This window comes from Entelurus aequoreus, linkage group LG09 (assembly GCF_033978785.1).
Source record: "Entelurus aequoreus isolate RoL-2023_Sb linkage group LG09, RoL_Eaeq_v1.1, whole genome shotgun sequence".
NCBI classification, from domain to species: domain Eukaryota; kingdom Metazoa; phylum Chordata; class Actinopteri; order Syngnathiformes; family Syngnathidae; genus Entelurus; species Entelurus aequoreus.
Window position 1 is genome coordinate 1,399,620 of NC_084739.1, and position 23,219 is coordinate 1,422,838.

Below are 23,219 nucleotides of genomic sequence, written 5' to 3' on the forward strand. Positions count from 1 at the left end.
ATACACAATGTTGACATCTACAGTTATATTTTGATAAACAATTATAAATTATTCCTTCAGCACATACACAATGTTGACATATGTAGTTATATTTTGATAAACAATCATGAATTAATCTTTCAGCACATACACAATGTTGACATATGTAGTTATATTTTGATAAACAATCATAAATGAATCTTTCAGCACATATACAATATTGACATGTATAGTTATATGTTGATAAATAATCATAAATGAATATTTCAGCACATACACAATGTTGACATCTATAGTTATATTTTGATAAACAATCATAAATGAATCTTTCAGCACATTCACAATGTTGACATCTACAGTTATATTTTGATAAACAATCATAAATTAATCTTTCAGCACATACACAATGTTGACAACTATAGTTATATTTTCATAAACAATCATAAATGAATCTTTCAGCACATACACAATGTTGACAACTATAGTTATATTTTCATAAACAATCATAAATGAATCTTTCAGCACATTCACAATGTTGACATGTATAGTTATATTTTGATCAACAATTATAAAATAATCTTTCAGCACATACACAATGTTGACAACTATAGTTATATTTTGAGTATGGTCACACTTGTGTGTGCAACAGTTCCGGAGCAGAAAAGTTATCTTCCAGAAAAAGACTCCCATGGGTTGTCTTTTAATGTCTTTATGTGACTGTTGACCCCCAAGCAGACTTTGTTAACTTGTACCAAGAAAGCCTTGGTAAAGACTTTGTATTTCACCAAAATTGCAGTTGCCGATACGATCATGCTTCCCCCGAGTGAGGCCACCCCTGGAGGCTCCGTCAATGCTCGTGTCTGCAGAGATGCTGCCAGCTTGATAAAGTAGTCACTGTGAAGTTGTTGAAAAGGCTAATTACACAACCAATCAATCCCTGAGCAGAGTCAGAGCCGCCGCCTGTGGGACTGTCGAGTACAGTTACCTTCTCCCTTCTTTCTTGACCCCCCCCACCCCACCCTCACCATGTGTTCCATTTATCTACTTCCCTCTCTCCCACACAGATAGTCCCTTCCAATCCTCGGCTCCTTCTTGTTAATCTCCTGATGGCCGCCTCGCTCTTTCACTTGCAGCCCCACTGCAGGCTTCTCACTCCCAGCAGGACCCCGGTGTGCAGAGTCGTGTTGTTGTCATGACGTGTTTCACGACAATCAAGTCCACTTAGTCAGACAGCACAGATACAGGTAGTAGAGCATAGAGTTGTACGGTATACCGGTACTAGTATAGCACCGCGATACTAATGAATCATATTCGGTACTATACCGCCTCTAAAAAGTACTGTCCCCCCCCCTTTTTCTAACATGCATGATATCGCGTCGTCATCACGTGACATTGACTTAAAAAGTAAAGATAAAGGTGAAGTTATAACACTGAAACACCCTCAAGAAGAGGTGCTTTAAGACATGGCTAGCTACAGACTCCATCCGCAGTCTGCAGTGTTTTAGCTACTTCTAAATCTCTAATCCTCGCCTCCATGGCGACAAATAAAGTTTCTTACAACTGCAGGACGAGGAATAGCTAAACACGTTTCACTACACACCGTAGGAGGATACAATAGCTCACCGGCGTCAAAATGTAAACAAACGCCATGGGTGGATCTACACCTGACATCCACTGTAATGATACCAAGTACAGGAGAGTATATAGTAGGGGTGTGGGAAAAAATCGATTCGAATTCGAATCGCGATTATCACGTTGTGCGATTCAGAATCGATTCTGATTTTTAAAAAATCTTCTTTTTTTTTTTAATGTATTTATTTATTTTTTTAAATAATTTTTTATATTTATATATATATATTTTTTTTAATATTTTTTTTAATTTTTTTAATTATTTTTTTTAATTTTTTTTAATTTTTTTAATTTTTTTTTAATTTAAATTTAAAAAAAAAATATATATATATATATATATATTAATTTTCTTTAATTTTTTTTAATTTTTTTAAAACATTTTTAATTTTTTAAAAAATGTTTTAATTTTTTTTAATTTTTTTGTAATTTTTTTATTTGTTTTAATTTTTTTAATTAATTAATCCAACAAAACAATACACAGCAATACCATAACAATGCAATCCAATTCCAAAACCAAACCCGACCCAGCAACACTCAGAACTGCAACAAACAGAGCAATTGAGAGGAGACACAAACACCACACAGAACAAACCAAAAGTAGTGAAACAAAAATGAATATTATCAACAACAGTATTAATATTAGTTACAATTTCAACATAGCAGTGATTAAAAATCCCTCGTTGACATTATCATTAGACATTTATAAAAACAATAAAAAAGAACAATAGTGTGACAGTGGCTTACACTTGCATCACATCTCATAAGCTTGACAACACACTGTGTCCAATATTTTCACAATGATAAAATAAGTCATATTTTTGGTTCATTTAATAGTTAAAACAAATGTTACATTATTGCAATCAGTTGATAAAACATTGTCCTTTACAATTATAAAAGCTTTTTACAAAAATCTACTACTCTGCTTGCATGTCAGCAGACTGGGGTAGATCCTGCTGAAATCTATGTATTCCATGAATAGACAATCCTTTTGAATCGGGAAAATATTGTTTTTGAATTGAGAATAGCGTTGAATCGATAAAAATCGATTTTGAATCGAATCCTGACCCCAAGAATCGATATTGAATCGAATCGTGGGACACCCAAAGATTCGCAGCCCTAATATCTAGTCGATACTACTGTGATTACATCTCGATTTTTTAGCATCACAACATATTTTTGCGTTTTTTAAATTTGTATTTATATTATGTTTATAAACTCAGGAAATACGTCCCTGGACACATGAGGACTTTGACTATGACCAATGTATAAAGCTGTAACTACTTGGTATCGGATCGATACCCACATTTGTGGTATCATCCAAAACTAATGTCAAGTATCAAAGAAGAGAAGAATTATTACATTTGAACAGAAGTGTAGATAGAACATGTTCAACCAGAAAATAAGCAGATATTAACAGTAAATGAACAAGTGTATTAATAATTCATTTTCTACCACTTGTCCTTAATAATGTTGACAAAATAATAGGTGTATAAATGACACAATATGTTACTGCATACATCAGCAGACTAATTAAGAGCCTTTGTTTGTTAACTTACTACTAAAAGACAAGTTGTCTAGTATGTTCACTATTTTATTTAAGGACAAAATTGCAATTGTGTTTTATGTACCGTAAGATTTTTTTGTTAAAACAAAGCCAATCATGCTTTATGTTTGTGGTCCCCTTTATTTAGAAAACCATGTGGGTGTGCTTGAAGCTCATTGAGAGAATGCCAAGAGTGTGCAAAGCAGTGATCAGAGCAAAGGGTGGCTACTTTGAAGAAACTCGAATGTTAAACATTGGTTTTATATTGACAGTACATATGCAGATCCCAAATACAGATCAGCAGGTACCAGAAGGTAAGAAAAGTTGCTTTTGAATAATATTGCGAAACAAAACGCCAGATAATATGTCTTACCTTATACACACACCATAATAATACTCCTATGTTGAAGCACAATACAATCCATCAAGCTGTGCGGCTTCATAGCTTACCATAGTCCTACTAAAACATTTCTGAGCGCCGTGTTTAATGTTCTATATTCTAAATGGAACATTTTGTCATAACGGGGGGGTTCAGCTTGCTGCGAAGTTTGTTCTCCCGGGATGCAAACTGACTTTTCCGGACAAGGGTAGCAGGTAGGAACATATTTATTAATCTAACTACAAAATAACAGGCAAAAACTCTCTTAACTGTGGCATGAAATAAACAAGACTTACGTAGAGGGTTGTGTGACGATAGCGTGAAGCAAACAACTAACATGAACTATGGCATGGAACAACTATGAAACTGTGGCATGAAACCAATAACTAGCATAACTATAGAATCAGACCGGAAACCAGCAATGACGCCAGACCGACTGACTGGCAAAGGCGGTTTAATTAGTCTCTTGATTAGAGCCAGGTGAGCGTCCGAACACCAGCGGCGGGTGAAAATCATATGCCACCAGGGCAACCAAAACAAACAAGAGTGCACGAAAAACAGGAACACGGCACACTGTTTGTATGGAGGAAAAGCGGACGTGACGACAGGTTGTAGAGGACGCTAAAGGCAGTGTCTTTAAGGCACGCCTGTAATATTGTTGTCCGGGTGTAACTCGGGAGAAATTCGGGAGAATGATTGCCCCGGGAGATTTTCGGGAGGGGCACTGAAATTCGGGAGTCTCCCGGGAAAATCGTGAGGTTTGGCAAGTATGCCCACCGTGCGTTTAAGAGCGCACTGCTGTGTTTAGATGGAGACCGGTGTGGACAATATTGGAGACGGACGCACTTCTCCCCACACTAAAAGTATACAGCGAAGGAAAAGTGTGTGAAAAGCCGTAGATATTATGTGATTGGGTTGGCACGCAAAGGCAGGTTTAAATAGTCTCTTGATTAGTCAGGTGAGCGTCCGAACACCAGCGGCAGGTGAAAATCATATGCCACCATAGCAACCAAAACAAACAAGAGTGCACAAAAAACAGGAACTATGGAGTTAAACTAACTGAACATAACGAAAACATGATACATGATAGGGACCACGGATCATGACACATTTAAAGTTTTGGTGTTGTTTACTTGAGTCATATTGCAGACTACACGTACCTCTTATGTGTGACTGCCATCTACTGGTCACACTTACCATTACACTGAGAGAGCATGATGAGGTTGAGGTGGGCGGGGTTGGGGGGGCGGGGTTATAGGGGGGGTAGCAGGGGTTGTATATTGTAGCATCCCGTGCTGCAAGGGGTTCTGGGTATTTGTTCTGTTGTGTTTATGTTGTGTTACGGTGCGGATGTTCCCCCGAAATGTGTTTGTCATTCTTGTTTGGTGTGGGTTCACAGTTGTGGCGCATATTTGTAACAGTGTTAAAGTTGTTTATACGGCCCACCCTCAGTGTGACCTGTATGGCTGTTGACCAAGTATGCCTTGCATTCACTTGTGTGTGTGTGTAAAAGCCGCATATATTATGTGACTGGGCCGGCACGCTGTTTGTATGGAGGAAAAGCGGACGTGACGACAGGTTGTAGAGGACGCTAAAGGCAGGCCTTTAAGGCACACCCCAATATTGTTGTCTGGGTGGAACTCGGGAGAAATTCGGGATAATGGGGAGATTTTCGGGAGGGGCACTGAAATTCGGGAGTCTCCCGGGAAAATCGGGAGGGTTGGCAAGTATGCCCACCGTGCGTTTTAAGAGCGCACTGCTGTGTTTAGATGGAGACAGGTGTTGACAATATTGGAGACAGACGCACTTCTCCCCACACTAAAAGTATACAGCGAAGGAAAAGTGTGTGAAAAGCCGTAGATATTATGTGACTGGGCCGGTACGCAAAGGCAGTGCCTTTAAGGTTTATTGGCGCTCTGTACTTCTCCTTACGTCCGTGTACCACTCCGGACAGCGGCGTTTTAATAAGTCATACATTTTACTTTTTGAAACCGATACCGATAATTTCAGATATTACATTTTCAAGCATTCATCGGCCGATATTATTGTCGGACATCTCTACTTGTAATGAATGCACTGCAGCCTTTTGATGGAGTTGAGGATTTACTTCAAAACACAAAAAAGGCACGTCCGTCAAAAGGACGCAGCACGATACGTGATAGCCAATGACACTTTTATTAACTCTGTATGAATTATAATTCTCGCCTGAATCCCCATGCTATTTTAATATCTGCTTTGTAGACGTTTTTTTTCTTCTTCTTCTTCAAAATGCCAATCACTCCCATGCGGCGTCTTTGCAACGTGCACGTATTGTGGCCCGGGAGGCCCCTGCTGGGACCAGATAAAGGGAGCCACACCAAATGTGATAACATGGCAGCCTGTCCTCAAACAGCACAACATTGTGGGAATGAGTAAAGCTGTGATTTTCCTCACTGGTCAGCAGAACGGAGATGTGCTGACGGAGAACAAACATTTCATCTTTGTGGTGTGTCCGTGTCGCTCTGTATTCATTGTTGTTCCGTTTTCTTTCACAGCAGGCGAGGAGGCTACGGCAGACCGGTAAGTACAATTTGACGTGCGCCGTTTTCACTCTCAAGGCCACTTTTATTCTATTACGCTTATCTGCAACTCCTTTGATGGGGAATGTTGCACACGTACAAGATGACTTCAGATGGAACTTCTTGACAATTCATTTCCTGCGTGAATATGATTCTGTTATGCTGTCAAAATTGAGATTAGCACATCTTTATTTTTCCCTTCTATCAACACAGTCAGACACAAAATAGCAGGGGGGTCCAAACTTTTTGACTGGGGGGCCGCATTGAGCTAAAGAAAATTGGCAGAGAAGCCAAGTAACCATGTATATATGTGTGTGTGTATATATATATATATATATACTGTATATATATACATATATGTATATGTATTTATATATATATATATATATATATATATATATATATATATATATATATATATATATATATATATATATATATATATATATATATATATATACATATATATACATGTATATACATATACGTATATATATACATATACATACATATATCTATATATACATATATATACGTATATATATATATATATATATATATATATATATATATATATATATATATATATATATATATATATATATATACATATATATACATTTTAATATATATTTGTTTTATTTTTTTCTATAAATCTTTATTTATAAACTGCAACATGTACAAACAGCTGAGAAAAAATATGTCATATTTATTCCACACATTTTTCGGAAAACATTAGTAAAACGGAGGCTTTATATATATATATATATATATATATATATATATATATATATATATATATATATATATATATATATATATATATATATATATATATATATATATATATATATATATATATATAATGATAAATGATAAATGGGTTGTACTTGTATAGCGCTTTTCTACCTTCAAGGTACTCAAAGCGCTTTGACACTATTTCCACATTCACACACACATTCACACACACATTCACACACTGATGGCGGGAGCTGCCATACAAGGCGCTAACCAGCAGCCATCAGAGGCAAAGGGTGAAGTGTCTTGCCCAAGGACACAACGGATGTGACTAGGAAGGTAGAATGTGCGAATTCAATCAATCAATCAATGTTTATTTATATAGCCCTAAATCACTAGTGTCTCAAAGGGCTGTACAAGCCACAACGACATCCTCGGTGTCGAGTGGGTCTGACATAATATTGTGAAAGTCCAACACATCAGCAAAAGTCCAGTCCATGGTGGGGCCAGCGGGAACCATCCCGAGTGGAGACGGGTCAGCAGCGTAGAGATGTCCCCATCTGATGGACAGGCTAGCGGTCCACCCCGGAGCAGAGTAGAAAAGAAAAGAAAAGAAACGGCAGATCAACTGGTCTAAAAAGGGAGTCTATTTAAAGGCTAGAGTATACAAATGAGTTTTAAGATGAGACTTAAATGCTTCTACTGAGGTAGCATCTCTAACTTTTACCGGGAGGGCATTCCATAGTACTGGAGCCCGAATAGAAAACACTCTATAGCCCGCAGACTTTTTTTGGGCTCTGGGAATCACTAATAAGCCGGAGTTCTTTGAACGCAGATTTCTTGCCGGGACATATGGTACAATACAATCGTCAAGATAGGCAGGAGCTTGACCGTGTAGTATTTTATACGTAAGTAGTAAAACCTTAAAGTCGCATCTTAGGTGCACAGGAAGCCAGTGCAAGTGAGCCAGTATAGGCGTAATATGATCAAACTTTCTTGTTTTTGTCAAAAGTCTAGCAGCCGCATTTTGTACCATCTGTAATCTTTTAATGCTAGACATAGGGAGGCCCGAAAATAATACGTTACAGTAATCGAGACGAGATGTAACGAACGCATGGATAATGATCTCAGCATCGCTTGTGGACAAAATGGAACGAATTTTAGCGATATTACGGAGATGAAAGAAGGCCGTTTTAGTAACACTCTTAATGTGTGACTCAAACGAGAGAGTTGGGTCGAAGATAATACCCAGATTCTTTACCGAGTCGCCTTGTTTAATTGTTTGGTTGTCAAATGTTAAGGTGGTATTATTAAATAGATGTTGGTGTTGAGCAGGACCGATAATCAGCATTTCCGTTTTCTTAGCGTTGAGTTGCAAAAAGTTAGCGGACATCCATTGTTTAATTTCATTAAGACACGCCTCCAGCTGACTACAATCCGGCGTGTTGGTCAGCTTTAGGGGCATGTAGAGTTGAGTGTCATCAGCATAACAGTGAAAGCTAACACCGTATTTGCGTATAATGTCACCTAGCGGCAGCATGTAAATACTAAAGAGTGCAGGGCCAAGAACTGAACCCTGGGGAACTCCGCACGTTACCTTAACATAGTCCGAGGTCACATTGTTATGGGAGACACACTGCATCCTGTCAGTAAGATAAGAGTTAAACCAAGACAAGGCTAAGTCTGACATCCCAATACGCGTTTTGATACGCTCTAATAAAATATTATGATCGACGGTATCGAAAGCGGCGCTAAGATCAAGGAGCAGCAACATAGATGAAGCATCAGAATCCATCGTCAGCAATAGATCATTAGTCATTTTATATATATATATATATATATATATATATATATATATATATATATATATATATATATATATATATATATATACATATATATATATATATATATACATGTATATATACATACATATATATATATATATATATATATATATATATATATATATATATATATATATATATATATATATATATATATATATATATATATATATATATATATATATATATATATGTACTAAGGCTGCAACAACTAATCGATTAAATCGATTATAAAAATAGTTGGCGATTAAGTTAGTCATCGATTCGTTGGATCTATGCTATGCGCAGAGGCAATTTTTTTTATTAATATTTTTTTTTAATATATATTTTTTTTATTTTTTTTTTTTTTCTATAAATCTTTTTTTTCCAAACTGCAACATGTACTAACAGCTGAGAAAAAATAATCAAAATAAGTATGGTGCCAGTATGCTGTTTTTTTTTCCCAATAAAATACTGTAAAGGATAGAAATGTAGTTTGTCTCTTTTATCTGATTATTAATCGATTAATCGAAGTAATAATCAACAGATTAATCGATTATCAAATTAATCGTTAGTTGCAGCCCTAATATGTACATATATATACATGTGTATATATATATATATGTATATATATATATATATATATATATATATATATATATATATATATATATATATATATATATATATATATATATATATATATATATATATATATATATATGTATATATATATATATATACATGTGTATATATACTCTCGCTATACACGACTCTGACATAGCCTGTACAACACTGCCATCTAATGTCTTGGAAGTGCAACTGCCTTCCAAACATCGCTCAAATGGTGTGTAAAAAAAACAAGGTAGTACAACTGGACAGCACAGTTATCATTATCAGCTCATTTTTATATGTTACATTCAAAATATTTTATCATCAAACACATACAAAAGTACAGAAAATTGGTACGGTTGATTCCCAGGTAAACTTGGTATGTGAATGGTAACTATGCCTACAAACCCCAAAAGCAGTGAAGTTTTCACGTTGTGTAAATGGTAAATAAAAACAGAATACAATGATTTGCAAATCCTTTTCAACTTATATTCAATTGAATGGACTGCAAAGAAAATATATTTAACGTTTCAACTGGAAAACTTAATTTTTTGCAAATATTAGCTCATTTGGAATTTGATGCCTGCAACATGTTTCAAAAACAAGTGGCAATAAATACTGATAAAGTTGAGGAATGCTCATCAAACACTTATTTGGAACATCCCACAGGTGAGCAGGCTAATTGGGAACAGGTGGGTGCCATGATTGGGTATAAAAGTAGATTCCATGAAATGCTCAGTCATTCACAAACAAGGACGGGGCGAGGGTCGCCACTTTGTCAACAAATGCCTGAGCAAATCGTTGAACAGTTTAAGAACAACATTTCTCAACCAGCTATTGCAAGGAATTTAGGGATTTCACCATCGACGCTCCGTAATATCATCAAAAGGTTGAGAGGATCTAAAGAAATCACTGCACGTAAGCGTAATAAACATTGAATGCCCGTGACCTTCCATCCCTCAGGCGGTGGGTACTGCGTCAAAAAGCGACATCGGTGTGTAAAGGATATCACCACATGGGCTCAGGAACACTTCAGAAAGCCACTGTCAGTAATTACAGTTTGTCGCTACATCTGTAAGTGCCGGTTAAAACTCTACTATGCATAGCCAAAGCCATTTATCAACAACACCCAGAAAGGCCGTCGGCTTTGCAAAGAATTTAGGGATTTCACCATCTACGGTCCGTAATATCATCAAAAGGTTGAGAGAATCTGAAGAAATCACTGCCCATAAGCGTAATAAACATTGAATGCCCGTGACCTTCGATCCCTCAGGCGGTAGGTACTGCGTCAAAAAGCGACATCGGTGTGTAAAGGATATCACCATCTACGGTCTGTAATATCATCAAAAGGTTGGGAGGATCTGAAGAAATCACTGCACTTAAGCCTAATAAACATTGAATGCCCGTGACCTTCGAATCCTCAGGCGGTGGGTACTGCGTCAAAAAGCGACATTGGTGTGTAAAGGATATCACCACATGGGCTCAGGAACACTTCAGAAAGCCACTGTCCGTAACTACAGTTTGTTTCTACATCTGTAAGTGCAAGTTAAAACTCTACTATGCAAAGCCAAAGCCATTTATCAACAACACCCAGAAACGCCGTCGGCTTTGCAAAGAATTTAGGGATTTCACCATCTACGGTCCGTAATATCATCAGAAGGTTGAGAGAATCTGAAGAAATCACTGCCCATAAGCGTAATAAACATTGAATGCCCGTGACCTTCGATCCCTCAGGCGGTAGGTACTGCGTCAAAAAGCGACATCGGTGTGTAAAGGATATCACCATCTACGGTCTGTAATATCATCAAAAGGTTGAGAGGATCTGAAGAAATCACTGCACTTAAGCCTAATAAACATTGAATGCCCGTGACCTTCGAATCCTCAGGCGGTGGGTACTGCGTCAAAAAGCGACATCGGTGTGTAAAAGATATCACCACATGGGCTCAGGAACACTTCAAAAAGCCACTGTCCGTAACTACAGTTTGTTTCTACATCTGTAAGTGCAAGTTAAAACTCTACTATGCAAAGCCAAAGCCATTTATCAACAACACCCAGAAACGCCGTCGGCTTTGCAAATAATTTAGGTATTTCACCATCTACGGTACGTAATATCATCAAAAGGTTGAGAGGATCTGAAGAAATCACTGCACGTAAGCCTAATAAACATTGAATGCCCGTGACCTTCGATCCCTCAGGCGGTGGGTACTGCGTCAAAAAGCGACATCGGTGTGTAAAGGATATCACCACATGGGCTCAGGAACAATTCAGAAAGCCACTGTCAGTAACTACAGTTTGTCGCTACATCTGTAAGTGCAAGTTAAAACTCTACTATGCAAAGCCAAAGCCATTTATCAACAACACCCAGAAACGCCGTCGGCTTGGCTGGGCCCGAGCTCATCTAAGATGGACTGATGCGAAGTGGAAAAGTGTTCTGTGGTCCAAATGAGCTAATATTTGCAAAAAAAATAACAAAGTTTACCAGTTCAAATGTTAAGTATCTTGTCTTTGCAGTCTATTCAATTGTATATAAGTTGAAAAGGATTTGCAAATCTTCGTATTCTGTTTTTATTGACAAATTACACAACGTGACAACTTCACTGGTTTTGTACATACAAGTGGAAAAGGAAGTTAAACACCCTTCACACTGCATAGAATTCCCCTGCGCTGTTATTGACTCCCATTGTGTTTTTAATGGGGAAAAAAAACAACCTTACACAGAGCAAAAACACACTTTTTTTCAAAGATGCTTGCCCGGTACTTATTTTTCTCATCGACTTACCCAACATTTAACCATTACATTTCAAAACGATGTCGGTATATCCACCATTAATGTAATATCCCTTCGACATTGAAAAAGTCCACTTCATATCCAAATATGGTTCTTGTGCCTGATACTTCCTGCCTTATTGTCGTCAAAAGTCATGAACTTTTCCTCACATCTCTCATCTATGCTTGATAACAATGTGGCCTACCTTTCCCCTTTTTTAACTACTATCTGTCTTTCCTGGTCCTTCCTTCCTTCCTTCCTTCCTTCCTTCCTTCCTTCCTTCCTTCCTTCCTCCCTCCCACTAATCACCGGCAGCATCAGCAACTGCTGAGACCATCTCTTCTGAGACCCGAGGTAGAAATGCCGCGTTAAAACGTGCACGGATCTTTGCTTAGTCTGCTCCTCTTCCCCCTCCCGCTGAGGCGCAGGGCTCACGGATTTATTCTCCTCTTTCTCAAAAAACGCAGGAACTCTCCATGGAGTCCGGCATCGACCCCGGACAGGACTACTACCAGCAGGACTACTATAACTACGATCAAGGGTGAGCACGTAAACCCGACTTTTAACTCAAATAAAATGTTTTTTGCCTTAAAGTTGTGTAATTTCGGCAGGTAATCCCAAAATAATCAAAGTTTATTCATGTTGTTCTTAATGTCTCAAAGGGCTTCACAATATTTTTTTATTAAAATGACCACATTTCTAATATTTTTGGTTCAATTAACCCTGACAAAGTGCTGACAAGAAAAGTGTGTCTACACCAGGGGTCACCAACCTTTTTGAAAGCAAGAGCTACTTCTTGGGTAGTGATTAATGCGAAGGGCTACCAGTTTGATACACACTTCAATCAATTGCCAGAAATAGCCAATTTGCTCAATTTACCTTTAACTCTATGTTATTATTAATAATTAATGATATTTACACTTAATTGAACGGTTTAAAAGAGGAGAAAACACGAAAAAAATGACAATTACATTTTGAAAAATAGTTTATCTTCAATTTCGACTCTTTAAAATTCAAAATTCAACCGAAAAAAAAAGAAGAGAAAAACTAGCTAATTCGAATGTTTTTGAAAAAATTTAAAAAATAATTTATGGAACATCATTAGTAATTTTTCCTGATTAAGATTAATTTTAGAATTTTGATGACATGTTTTAAATAGGTTAAAATCCAATCTGCACTTTGTTAGAATATATAACAAATTGGACCAAGCTATATTTCTAACAAAGACAAATCATTATTTATTCTTGATTTTCCAGAACAACATTTTTTAAAGAAATTCAAAAGACTTTGAAATAAGATTTAAATTTGATTCTACAGATTTTCTAGATATGCCAGAATAATTTCTTTTGAATTTTAATCATAATAAGTTTGAAGAAATATTTCACAAATATTCTTCGTCGAAAAAAACAGAAGCTAAAATGAAGAATTAAATTAAAATGTATTTATTATTCTTTACAATAAAAAAAAAAATGTACTTGAACATTGATTTAAATTGTCAGGAAAGAAGGGGAAGGAATTTAAAAGGTAAAAAGGCATATGTGTTTAAAAATCCTAAAATCATTTTTAAAGTTGTATTTTTTTCTCTAAAATTGTCTTTCTGAAAGTTAGAAGAAGCAAAGTAAAAAAATTAATGAAATTATTTAAACAAGTGAAGACAAAGTCTTTAAAATATTTTCTTGGATTTTCAAATTCTATTTGAGTTTTGTCTCTCTTAGAATTAAAAATGTCGGGCAAAGCGAGACCAGCTTGCTAGTAAATAAATACAATTTAACAAATAGAGGCAGCTCACTGGTAAGTGCTGCTATTTGAGCTATTTTTAGAACAGGCCAGCGGGCTACTCATCTGGTCCTTACGGGCTACCTGGTGCCCGCGGCACCGCGTTGGTGACCCCTGGTCTATACTATAATAAAGTTTTAATTTAAAGTACAAACCCCGTTTCCATATGAGTTGGAAAATTGTGTTAGATGTAAATATAAACGGAATACAATGATTTGCAAACCATTTTCAACCCATATTCAGTTGAATATGCTACAAAGATAACATATTTGATGTTCAAACTTCTGTGCAAATAATCATTAACTTTAAAATTTGATGGCAGCAACACGTGACAAAGAAGTTGGGAAAGGTGGCAATAAATACTGATAAAGTTGAGGAATGCTCATCAAACACTTATTTGGAACATCCCACAGGTGAACAGGCTAATTTGGAACGGGTGGGTGCCATGATTGGGTATAAAAGTAGATTCCATGAAATGCTCAGTCATTCACAAACAAGGATGGGGCGAGGGTCACCACTTTGTCAACAAATGCCTGAGCAAATTGTTGAACAGTTTAAGAAAACCCTTTCTCAACCAGCTATTGCAAGGAATTTAGGGATTTCACCATCTACGCTCCGTAATATCATCAAAGGGTTCAGAGAATCTGGAGAAATCACTGCACGTAAGCAGCTAAGCCCGTGACCTTCCATCCCTCAGGCTGTACTGCATCAACGAGCGACATCAGTGTGTAAAGGATATCACCACATGGGCTCAGTCCTGTTCAGGACTTTGGGAAGGCCATTCTAAAACCTTCATTCTAGCCTGATTTAGCCATTCCTTTACCACTTTTGACCTGTGTGTGGGGTCATTGTCCTGTTGGAACACCCAACTGCACCCAAGACCCAATCTCCGTGCTGATGATTTTAGGTTGTCCTGAAGAATTTGGAGGTAATCCTCCTTTTTCATTGTCCCATTTACTCTCTGTAAAGCACCAGTTCCATTGGCAGCAAAACAGGCCCTAAGTATAATACTACTACCACCATGCTTGACAGTAGGCATGGTGTTCCTGGGATTAAAGGCCTCATCTTTTCTCCTCCAAACATATTGCTGGGTATTGTGGCCAAACAGCTCCATTTTTGTTTCATCTGACCACAGAACTTTCCTCCAGAAGGTCTTATCTTTGTCCATGTGATGTCAGATGAAACATAAATGGAGCTGTTTGGCCACAATACCCAGCAATATGTTTGGAGGAGAAAAGGTGAGGCCTTTAAAGGCCTACTGAAAGCCACTACTAGCGACCACGCAGTCTGATAGTTTATATATCAATGATGGAATCTTAACATTGCAACACATGCCAATACGGCCGGGTTAACTTATAAAGTGTAATTTTAAATTTCCCGCTAAACTTCCGGTTGAAAACGTTATTTTTATGCTGATGTATGCGCGTGACGTCAATGGTTGAAAGGGAAGTATTGGTACACCATTGTATCCAATACAAAAAGCTCTGTTTTCGTCGCAAAATTCCACAGTATTCTGGACATCTGTGTTGGTGAATCTTTTGCAATTTATTTAATGAACAATGAAGACTGCAAAGAAGAACGCTGTAGGTGGGATCGGTGTATTAGCGGCTGGCTGCAGCAACACAACCAGGAGGACTTTGACTTGGATAGCAGACGCGCTGTCCGACGCTAGCCGCCGACCGCATCGGTGATCGGGTGAAGTCCTTCGTCGCTCGGTCGATCGCTGGAACGCAGGTGAGCACGGGTGTTGATGAGCAGATGAGGGCTGGCTGGCGTAGGTGGATAGCTGATGTTTTTAGCATAGCTCTGTGAGGTCCGGTTGCTAAGTTAGCTTCAATGGCGTCGTTAGCAACAGCATTGTTAAGCTTCACCAGGCTGGAAAGCATTACCCGTGTAGTTACATGTCCATGGTTTAATAGTATTGTTGAATTTCTGTCTATGTTTCCAGTCAGGGATTTATTTCTTTTGTTTCTATCTGCAGTTAAGCCCGATGCTATCACGTTAGCTCCGTAGCTAAAGTGTTTCGCCGATGTATTGTCGTGGAGATAAAAGTCACTGTGAATGTCCATTTCGCGTTCTCGACTGTCATTTTCAAGAGGATATAGTATCCCAGGTGGTTTGAAATACAAATCCTGTGATCCACAATAGAAAAAGGAGAAAGTGTAGAATCCAATGAGCCAGCTTGTACCTAAGTTACGGTCAGAGCGAAAAAAGATGCATCCTGCACTGCACTCGAGTCCTTCACTCTCACGTTCCTCATCCACAAACCGTTCATCCTCGCTCAAATTAATGGGGTAATCGTCGCTTTCTCGGTCTGAATAGCTCTCGCTGCATTGAAAACAATGGGGAAATGTGAGGAGCCTTTCAACCTTTGACCTCACGCTACTTCCGGTACAGGCAAGGCTTTTTTTTATCAGCGAGCAAAAGTTGCAAACTTTATCGTCGATGTTCTCTACTAAATCCTTTCAGCAAAAATATGGCAATATCGCGAAATGATCAAGTATGACACATGGAATGGATCTGCTACCCCCGTTTAAATTTTAAAAAATCATTTCAGTAGGCCTTTAATCCCAGGAACACCATAACTACCGTCAAGCAACAGGACAATGACCCCAAACGCGCGTCAAAAGTGGTAAAGGAATGGCTAAATCAGGCTAGAATGAAGGTCTTAGAATGGCCTTCCCAACGTCCTGACTTAAACGTGTGGACAATGCTGAAGAAACAAGTCCATGTCAGAAAACCAACAGATTTTGCTGAACGTCACCAATTTTGTCAAGAGGAGTGGTCAAGTGGTCAAGCAGAAGCTTGTGGATGGCTACCAAAAGCGCCTTATTTCAGGTAAACTTGCCAAGGGACATGTAAGCAAATATTAACATTGCTGTATGTATACTTTTGACCCAGCAGATTTGCTCACATTTTCAGTAGCTAAATAAATTCATAAAAGAACCAAACTTTTTAGAGGCGGTATAGTACCGAATATGATTAATTAGTAATGCGGTACTATACTAATACTGGTATACTGTACAGGTCAGCCAAACATAGCCTGGTCACGTGTTAAGGACTACAATTAAATAACAAGTATTGCCGCCAATTATACAATTTCAACTTGATTAATTATGCTTTTTGAGTCATGCCCTGTAAGTGAGAATGTGTAATTGGGGGGGCGTTGTTCTACGTTGCCAATTACACCGCCCGTATGGCACGAACACGCAGCAAAAAGGTGTAACAGCTGCTGCCAGAGCGTTGTTCATTAAACTCCCCCGGTGGTGGCAGCAGCAGGTGACGGCGAGGACTCGTGCGGCGTGTTTTTTTTGTTTTTTTTACAAGAAGCAGCTTTTACAATTTACCGCCTTTTTAAAATCACTCGAAAGAAAATCTGACAGGTCATAAAGGGCGGCCATGTGGCCAATTTGCGCTGGTTAATGAGTGTAGCGCGGCGGTGACTAGATCGGTGTTTATTTCCATCGCGGGGTCGCACTTCAAGCCTTTTTTTCATCCCACTTCCTTTGAGTCGCTGCCACACGTTGGAAACGAGACGGCGATGCTAATTTGTCGTCTTTTTTGTCCCTTACGTCAGCGATCAATTCTATTTCAGCGCGGAACTCAATTAAGGGTTGTTTTTATTTTGCACAGTCCTGGAAAACAACGGAAGGCATCTTGCGCTTTTATTGCGGTGCGAAAATGCACCAAACCCCGGAAAAGAGGCCAAATATAAAATACAGTAAATGGCCTGGGGATGTGGATGTCTTTTATAAACAGTGCATGGGATAAAAGGTTGTGCTGCATCAAGTGTTTAATGGACTCTTAGGCATTACTTAGGCAGCACACCGCTGCTTCCCCACTTCAGCATGTTTGGGTTCTTGTGATTTATTCCGATTTCTCAGCAAATGTGCACTCAACTGTGGAAGAAATACAAGCTTAGGGACATTGCATTTTAATAATATTCGCATCATATCCACTTAGAAACGTACCACGACGTTATATGTGTTGTATACATTTGTTGTGTTCGATTAGTGACCACTCTGATGCGGCTCAGCTGCATACTTGCCGACCCCCCCCGATTTTCCCAGGAGACTTATGGATCTCAGTGCCTCTCCTAGATAACTCCCAGGGCAAATATAATCCTATTTTCAATCTAATTACTAAATTAAGGGCGTGCCCTAATTGCACTGCAATAATTGTCCTCTATAGCATTTACAAACAGCGTGCCAGCCCGGCCACATGTTGTATGTAGCTTTTATTTGCACACGTAGGAGACAGCAAAGCATACTTAGTCATCAGCCACACAGCTTACACTGACGGTAGCCGTACCGTATAAAACAACTTTAACACTGTTACGTTACAAATATGCGCCACACTGTGAACCCACGCCAAAAAAGAATGAAAAACACATTTCTGGAGGACATCCCACTGTAACACAACATAAACACAACACAACTAATACCCAGAATCCCATGCAGCCCTAACTCTTCCGGTCTAGATTATACACCCCCCCCCCCCCCCCCCCCGACCCCCCTCCGTGCGTCGGTTGAGCGGAAGAGTTAGTGCTGCATGGGATTCTGGGTATTTATTGTGTTGTGTTTATGTTGTGTTACAGTGCAGATGTTCTCCAGAAATGTGTTTGTCATTCTTTTTTGGTGTGGGTTCACAGTGTGGCGCATATTTGTAACGTAACAGTGTTAAAGTTGTTTTATACGGTACGGCTACCGTCAGTGTAAGCTGTGTGGCTGCTGAGCTAGTACGCCTTGCTGTCACTTACGTGAGCAAGCTGAAGCTGCACTCTACATGTGGCCGAGTAGATACATTGTTTGGGTAGGCTGTAGAGGGCACCAAAGGCAGTGCCATCACTCCCTGATATTTGGGAGTCTCCCGGAAATAATGAGAGGGTTGGCAAGCGCCATTGATTCAAATCTCGCGGGCCGCACCGACATCAAATTTCCATATTAAAGTGCGTTCCGGTGCGTGTGTCTGAGACCCCTGGTCAACATAGCACAAAGCAATTAACCATAACAAAATATATATATATATTTTTTTAAACCTTTAGGGCTCCCGGGGATCAATCAAGGGTCAAGGGTCTCAGTCATTAAAATGTTAAAAATAATTCAAATTAAAAATAAATAAATAAATAAAAATTAAAAATAAGACATAAAAAAAATAAATTAAAAAAAGGCAAATTATTATTTATTTTTTTTACAGTATATCTCTATATCAACTTCAGGTTGATATCAAGTAAAAAAAAACAACTGGTTTTATGGATTTTCTGTCAAAGACAACTTTGTTTTTCATAGTAAAACTGAAATATGCAGTATTTAGTAATTAGAGCCCTAAAAGATTAATAATGCAGGACACCATTGATTTGAATTCTTTAATATTTTTGAGTAATCACAGTGAAAAGTTAAATAAAATCCCACTAAATATATTTGGGATCCAAAAGGTCTCCCACTCATAAAGTAATACATTTTTATTAGTTTTTGTTTTACTTTTCACACTTAAATTACGAGATCAACTTCAGATATATCTGTCGATTTTACGTTTGAACTATTATTTTGTTTGTTTTATGCTCTTTTGTTAAATAAAACGTTGATGTTTGTATATGGCAACCACACAATATATGCAATATTTTTTTCCACATGTTTTAAGTAATAATTCATTGTAACATAGATTTGTTTTATTTTTTTATTTTTTTTTTCTCGAGCAATGGCAAAAAAAATTAAAATTAACAAAGACAAAAGAAGAAAAAAAAACAGCCTGCTCGGCAGCTTTGTGTCAACATTGCAACGTTTTCTCGTTAGATTTCACCTCATTCCACTTTTTTAAAATGTTTTTTTTAATTTTTGCAATACTATCAATTTTGCAATTTTTGCAGAATGTGTGGGGGGCCGTTAAACGATTAAATGGCCCCCGGGCCGCACTTTGGACACCTCCGATCTAACGTCTCCGGAGACACTGTCTGTAATCATGACAACCCAATCCAACCTTGTACCATCTGATTATGTTGGAATAAATCTATTGTAAAAAATTCTCTTTTGTTCCTGTTTATGATTTGGACATTTTCTACTACACAAATCCTTTTCAACCTATATTCAATTGAATAGACTGCAAAGACAAGATATTTATCGTTCGAACCGGAAAACGTTGTTATTTTTTGCAAATATTAGCTCATTTGGAAACGGATGCCCCCAACATGTTTCAAAAAAGCTGGCACAAGTGGCAAAAAGGACTGAGAAAGTTGAGGAATGCTCGTCAAACACTTATTTGGAACGTCCCACAGGTGAACAGGCTAATTGGGAACAGGTGGGTGCCATGATTGGGTGTAAAAGCAGCTTCCGTGAAATGCTCAGTCATTCACAAACAAGGATGGGGCGAGGGTCACCACTTTGTCAACAAATGCCTGAGCAAATTGTCCAACAGTTTAAGAACAACATTTCTCAACCAGCTATTGCAAGGAATTTAAGGATTTCACCAATTACGGTCCGTGATATCATCAAAAGGTTCAGAGAATCTGGAGAAATCACCAACATTGAATGCCCGGGATATTTTGATCACTCTGGCAGTACTGCATCAAAAACCTGGCATTAGTGTGTAAAGGATATCACCACACTTCAGAAAACCACAGTCCGTCGCTACATCTGTAAGTGCAAGTTAAAACTCTACTATGCAAAGCCAAAGCCTTTTATCAACAACACCCAGAAACGCAGCCGGCTTTGCTGGGCCCGAGCTCATCTGAGATGGACTGATGCAAAGTGGAAAAGTGTTCTGCACGTAAGCGACAACGCCTGTGACTTTCGATCCCTCAGGCGGTACTGCATCAAAAAGCGACAAAAAAAACATTACGTTTCTCAGTTAGAACATTAAATATCTTGTCTTTGCAGTCTATTCAATTAAATATAAGTTGAAAAGGATTTGCAAATCATTGTATTATGTTTTTATTTACCATTTACACAACGTGCCAAGTTCACTGGTTTTAGGTTTTGTAAATGTTGTCCAAAGTAAGTAAATATGTCTTATTTTTGCACCTATGTTGTTTCAAGGTACGACATCCCTCAGTACGGCAGTCGCCGGAGGTTGATAGCTCCGATGTACGATGAATATGGAGAGGTGATTGTGGAAGATGACGGTTATTACTACAGTCCACATGGCCCAGAGGTACTTCCTTTCTATGAGTGTGTATCAAAAGTATTGTTGTATTATTAACAGAGCAGATTCAATGCTATGTTGCAGTCCAATACTATAATCAGAATTCTTAGAAAAAGTTGTTCAATTGAATGTGAAACTGTCCTAGGGGCGCGGCAGAGGCAGGGGCCGTGGCGGCGTGCGGGGCCGGGGTCCACCAAAGAGGGTTGCATTTAGGGATGAAGAGGAAACGGAGCCAGCTGAACCAGAAGGGGACTCTGAGCCTTCCAAGGCTGCCAAAAGGATGAAATCTGTCATCAAACTCAGCAAACTCCTGGCGGCCAGCAAGAGAGGAGAGCAGCCGTCTACTGCCGCTGGCCCGTCTCCATGGAAGAAAGCCAAGATGTTCAAGATGTTCGGCGTCAAGAAGAAGGATAAAGACTATGCCAAACTGATGTCGGCCCGCCGTATCGACAGCCAGGAGAGTCTGACTGATGGCCCGTCACCTTCGGGACTGATCGAAAGCAAGTCGAGCGCCCGAAGCCAGCTCGGCAAAGTTTTGAAGAAAATCAAGCTGGGCAGGAAGTTGCAGGCCCGTAGAAAGTCGCAGAGTAGCATAAGTGCCACTGGCAGTGAGAGAGATGAAGAGGCTTCGCAAGTCACCAGTGAGGATGAGAATAAATCTAAAGTGTCCATCAGTGTGACGGAAAGTGAGCCAGAAGCAGTTGCGAGTGGTAGCAGTAAGGAGAAAGACTCAGATGATGAGTCATCAGATAGAAGCAGTGTGGACAGAGACTATCTCAAAGTGGATTTGGACCGGGACGATGCCAACGAAAGCACTGTGGACTCAGAAGAAGAGCCAGATGAATTGCCTGGAGAGTCGGATGAGGAAAGCAAGTCTAAGTCTGAGGAGGAAGAAAGTGAAAAGGGATCGGTCAGTGAGAAAGAATCAACTACTGAAAAAGAATCAGATTCAGAGAAGCCATCAGGGACAGAAAAAGAGTCAGAGACAGAGAAAGAATCAGAGTCTGAGCAAGAGTCGGACACAGAGAAGGAGTCGGACTCAGAGAAGGAGTCAGAGTCTGCCAAAGCGTCTGATTCTGAAAGAGGAACAGAATCAGGAACAGGGACTGCAACAGAGAAGGACACAAGCACAGAAAAGGGTTCAGAAACAGAGGGTGATTCGGATGAAGAGTCCGAGGAAGAAGAGGCATCAGGAAGCGCTAAAGAAAGTGGGTCTTCTCGCTCGTCCATGAGATCATCAGCTACTGAGGCTAGCAAGGCGAGAGGTGGGAGTGGCAGCAGCAGCATCAGTGGCAGTGGACTGGAGAGTGGGAGTGGAAGTGACAGCAGGAGTGAGAGTGGTAGCAAAACTGTCAGCGGTAGTGGTAGCGTAAGAAGTCAAAGTGCAAGCGAGAGTGCTAGTCTCAGAGGGTCAGAGTCTTTATCTGGCTCCAGTTTGAGGTCATCACAGAGAACTAAAACTTCCAGAAGTGCGTTAACATCAGGGAAGTCCAGCGAGGAGCTTAGCGAGGCCGAATCAGGAACAGGAACGGTCAGTGAGGTGGAATCCGGATCAGGAAGTGAAGGCTCTTGGTCTCGAGGGACTAGTCGCAGGAAAATGTCTGCTGGTTCAGACTCAATCGGAGGATCATCCACCAGTAGTAAGATGACTGAAGAGAGTTCTTTGAGCGGCAAGGGAAGATCTGCAAGTACTGTGTCCTCCAGCGGGAGCTTTCGCTCCCAGAAGTCCATCCTGACTCATAAGTCTGAGGACACAATAACGGAGGAAAGTCAAGAAGAAGAGTCCGACACTGCTGATGAAAGCAAAGATTCATCCGGTGACATCAGTGATGATGGCGCATCTAGAAGGTCCAGTGTGGCATCCGGAGGTCCTGGCCCGTCCAGCCCTTACAGCGGTCTTCCCTATTCCTCTGAGCTCAGAAGTATCAGCGGCACTTCTGAAGAGACATACGCTGGACTGTCCCCAATTTCCGAGGCGGACGAAGACGCCATCTCTTCTGAGAAATCTTCAGCCAGCGGCTCCGGTTTGGAGGCTGAGGACACAGGAGAAACTGAGGCAACATCAGATTCTGACTCGGAGGGCAACCTGACAGCTTTCTAGGAAACATGGTGACTGTGAAGTAAGAAACAATCAATGATCTCTGCATGGGAGTGAACACATCCACGCTTTCTTCTCCCCCTGAGTGTCTGACACGTCCACTAAAGCTCTTTTCTCCTGCAGCACCTGTCTGCTGCGTCCACAACTCAAACTCAAATTTCCCCACTCAAAACATTC

At 39.3% G+C, this 23,219-nt stretch overlaps 1 protein-coding gene across 4 annotated transcripts in view; it reads left to right on the forward strand.

Annotated features, from left to right (window-relative positions):
- The window catches only part of LOC133657052 (serine-rich adhesin for platelets-like), a 34,736-nt gene that overhangs the window by 9,078 nt on the left and 2,439 nt on the right, over window positions 1–23,219 (forward strand). The window contains exons 2-5 of one of the 4 annotated variants that reach the window (XM_062057937.1): window positions 6,065–6,089; window positions 12,347–12,385; window positions 12,499–12,572; window positions 20,839–20,953. In XM_062057937.1, the coding sequence (XP_061913921.1) occupies window positions 6,065–6,089; window positions 12,347–12,385; window positions 12,499–12,572; window positions 20,839–20,953 (253 nt within the window). Of the gene's footprint in view, window positions 1–5,764; window positions 6,090–12,346; window positions 12,386–12,498; window positions 12,573–20,838; window positions 20,954–20,982; window positions 23,065–23,219 lie in introns of those variants that run through there. The other 3 variants (XM_062057938.1, XM_062057939.1, XM_062057936.1) reach the window with 3 other exon arrangements.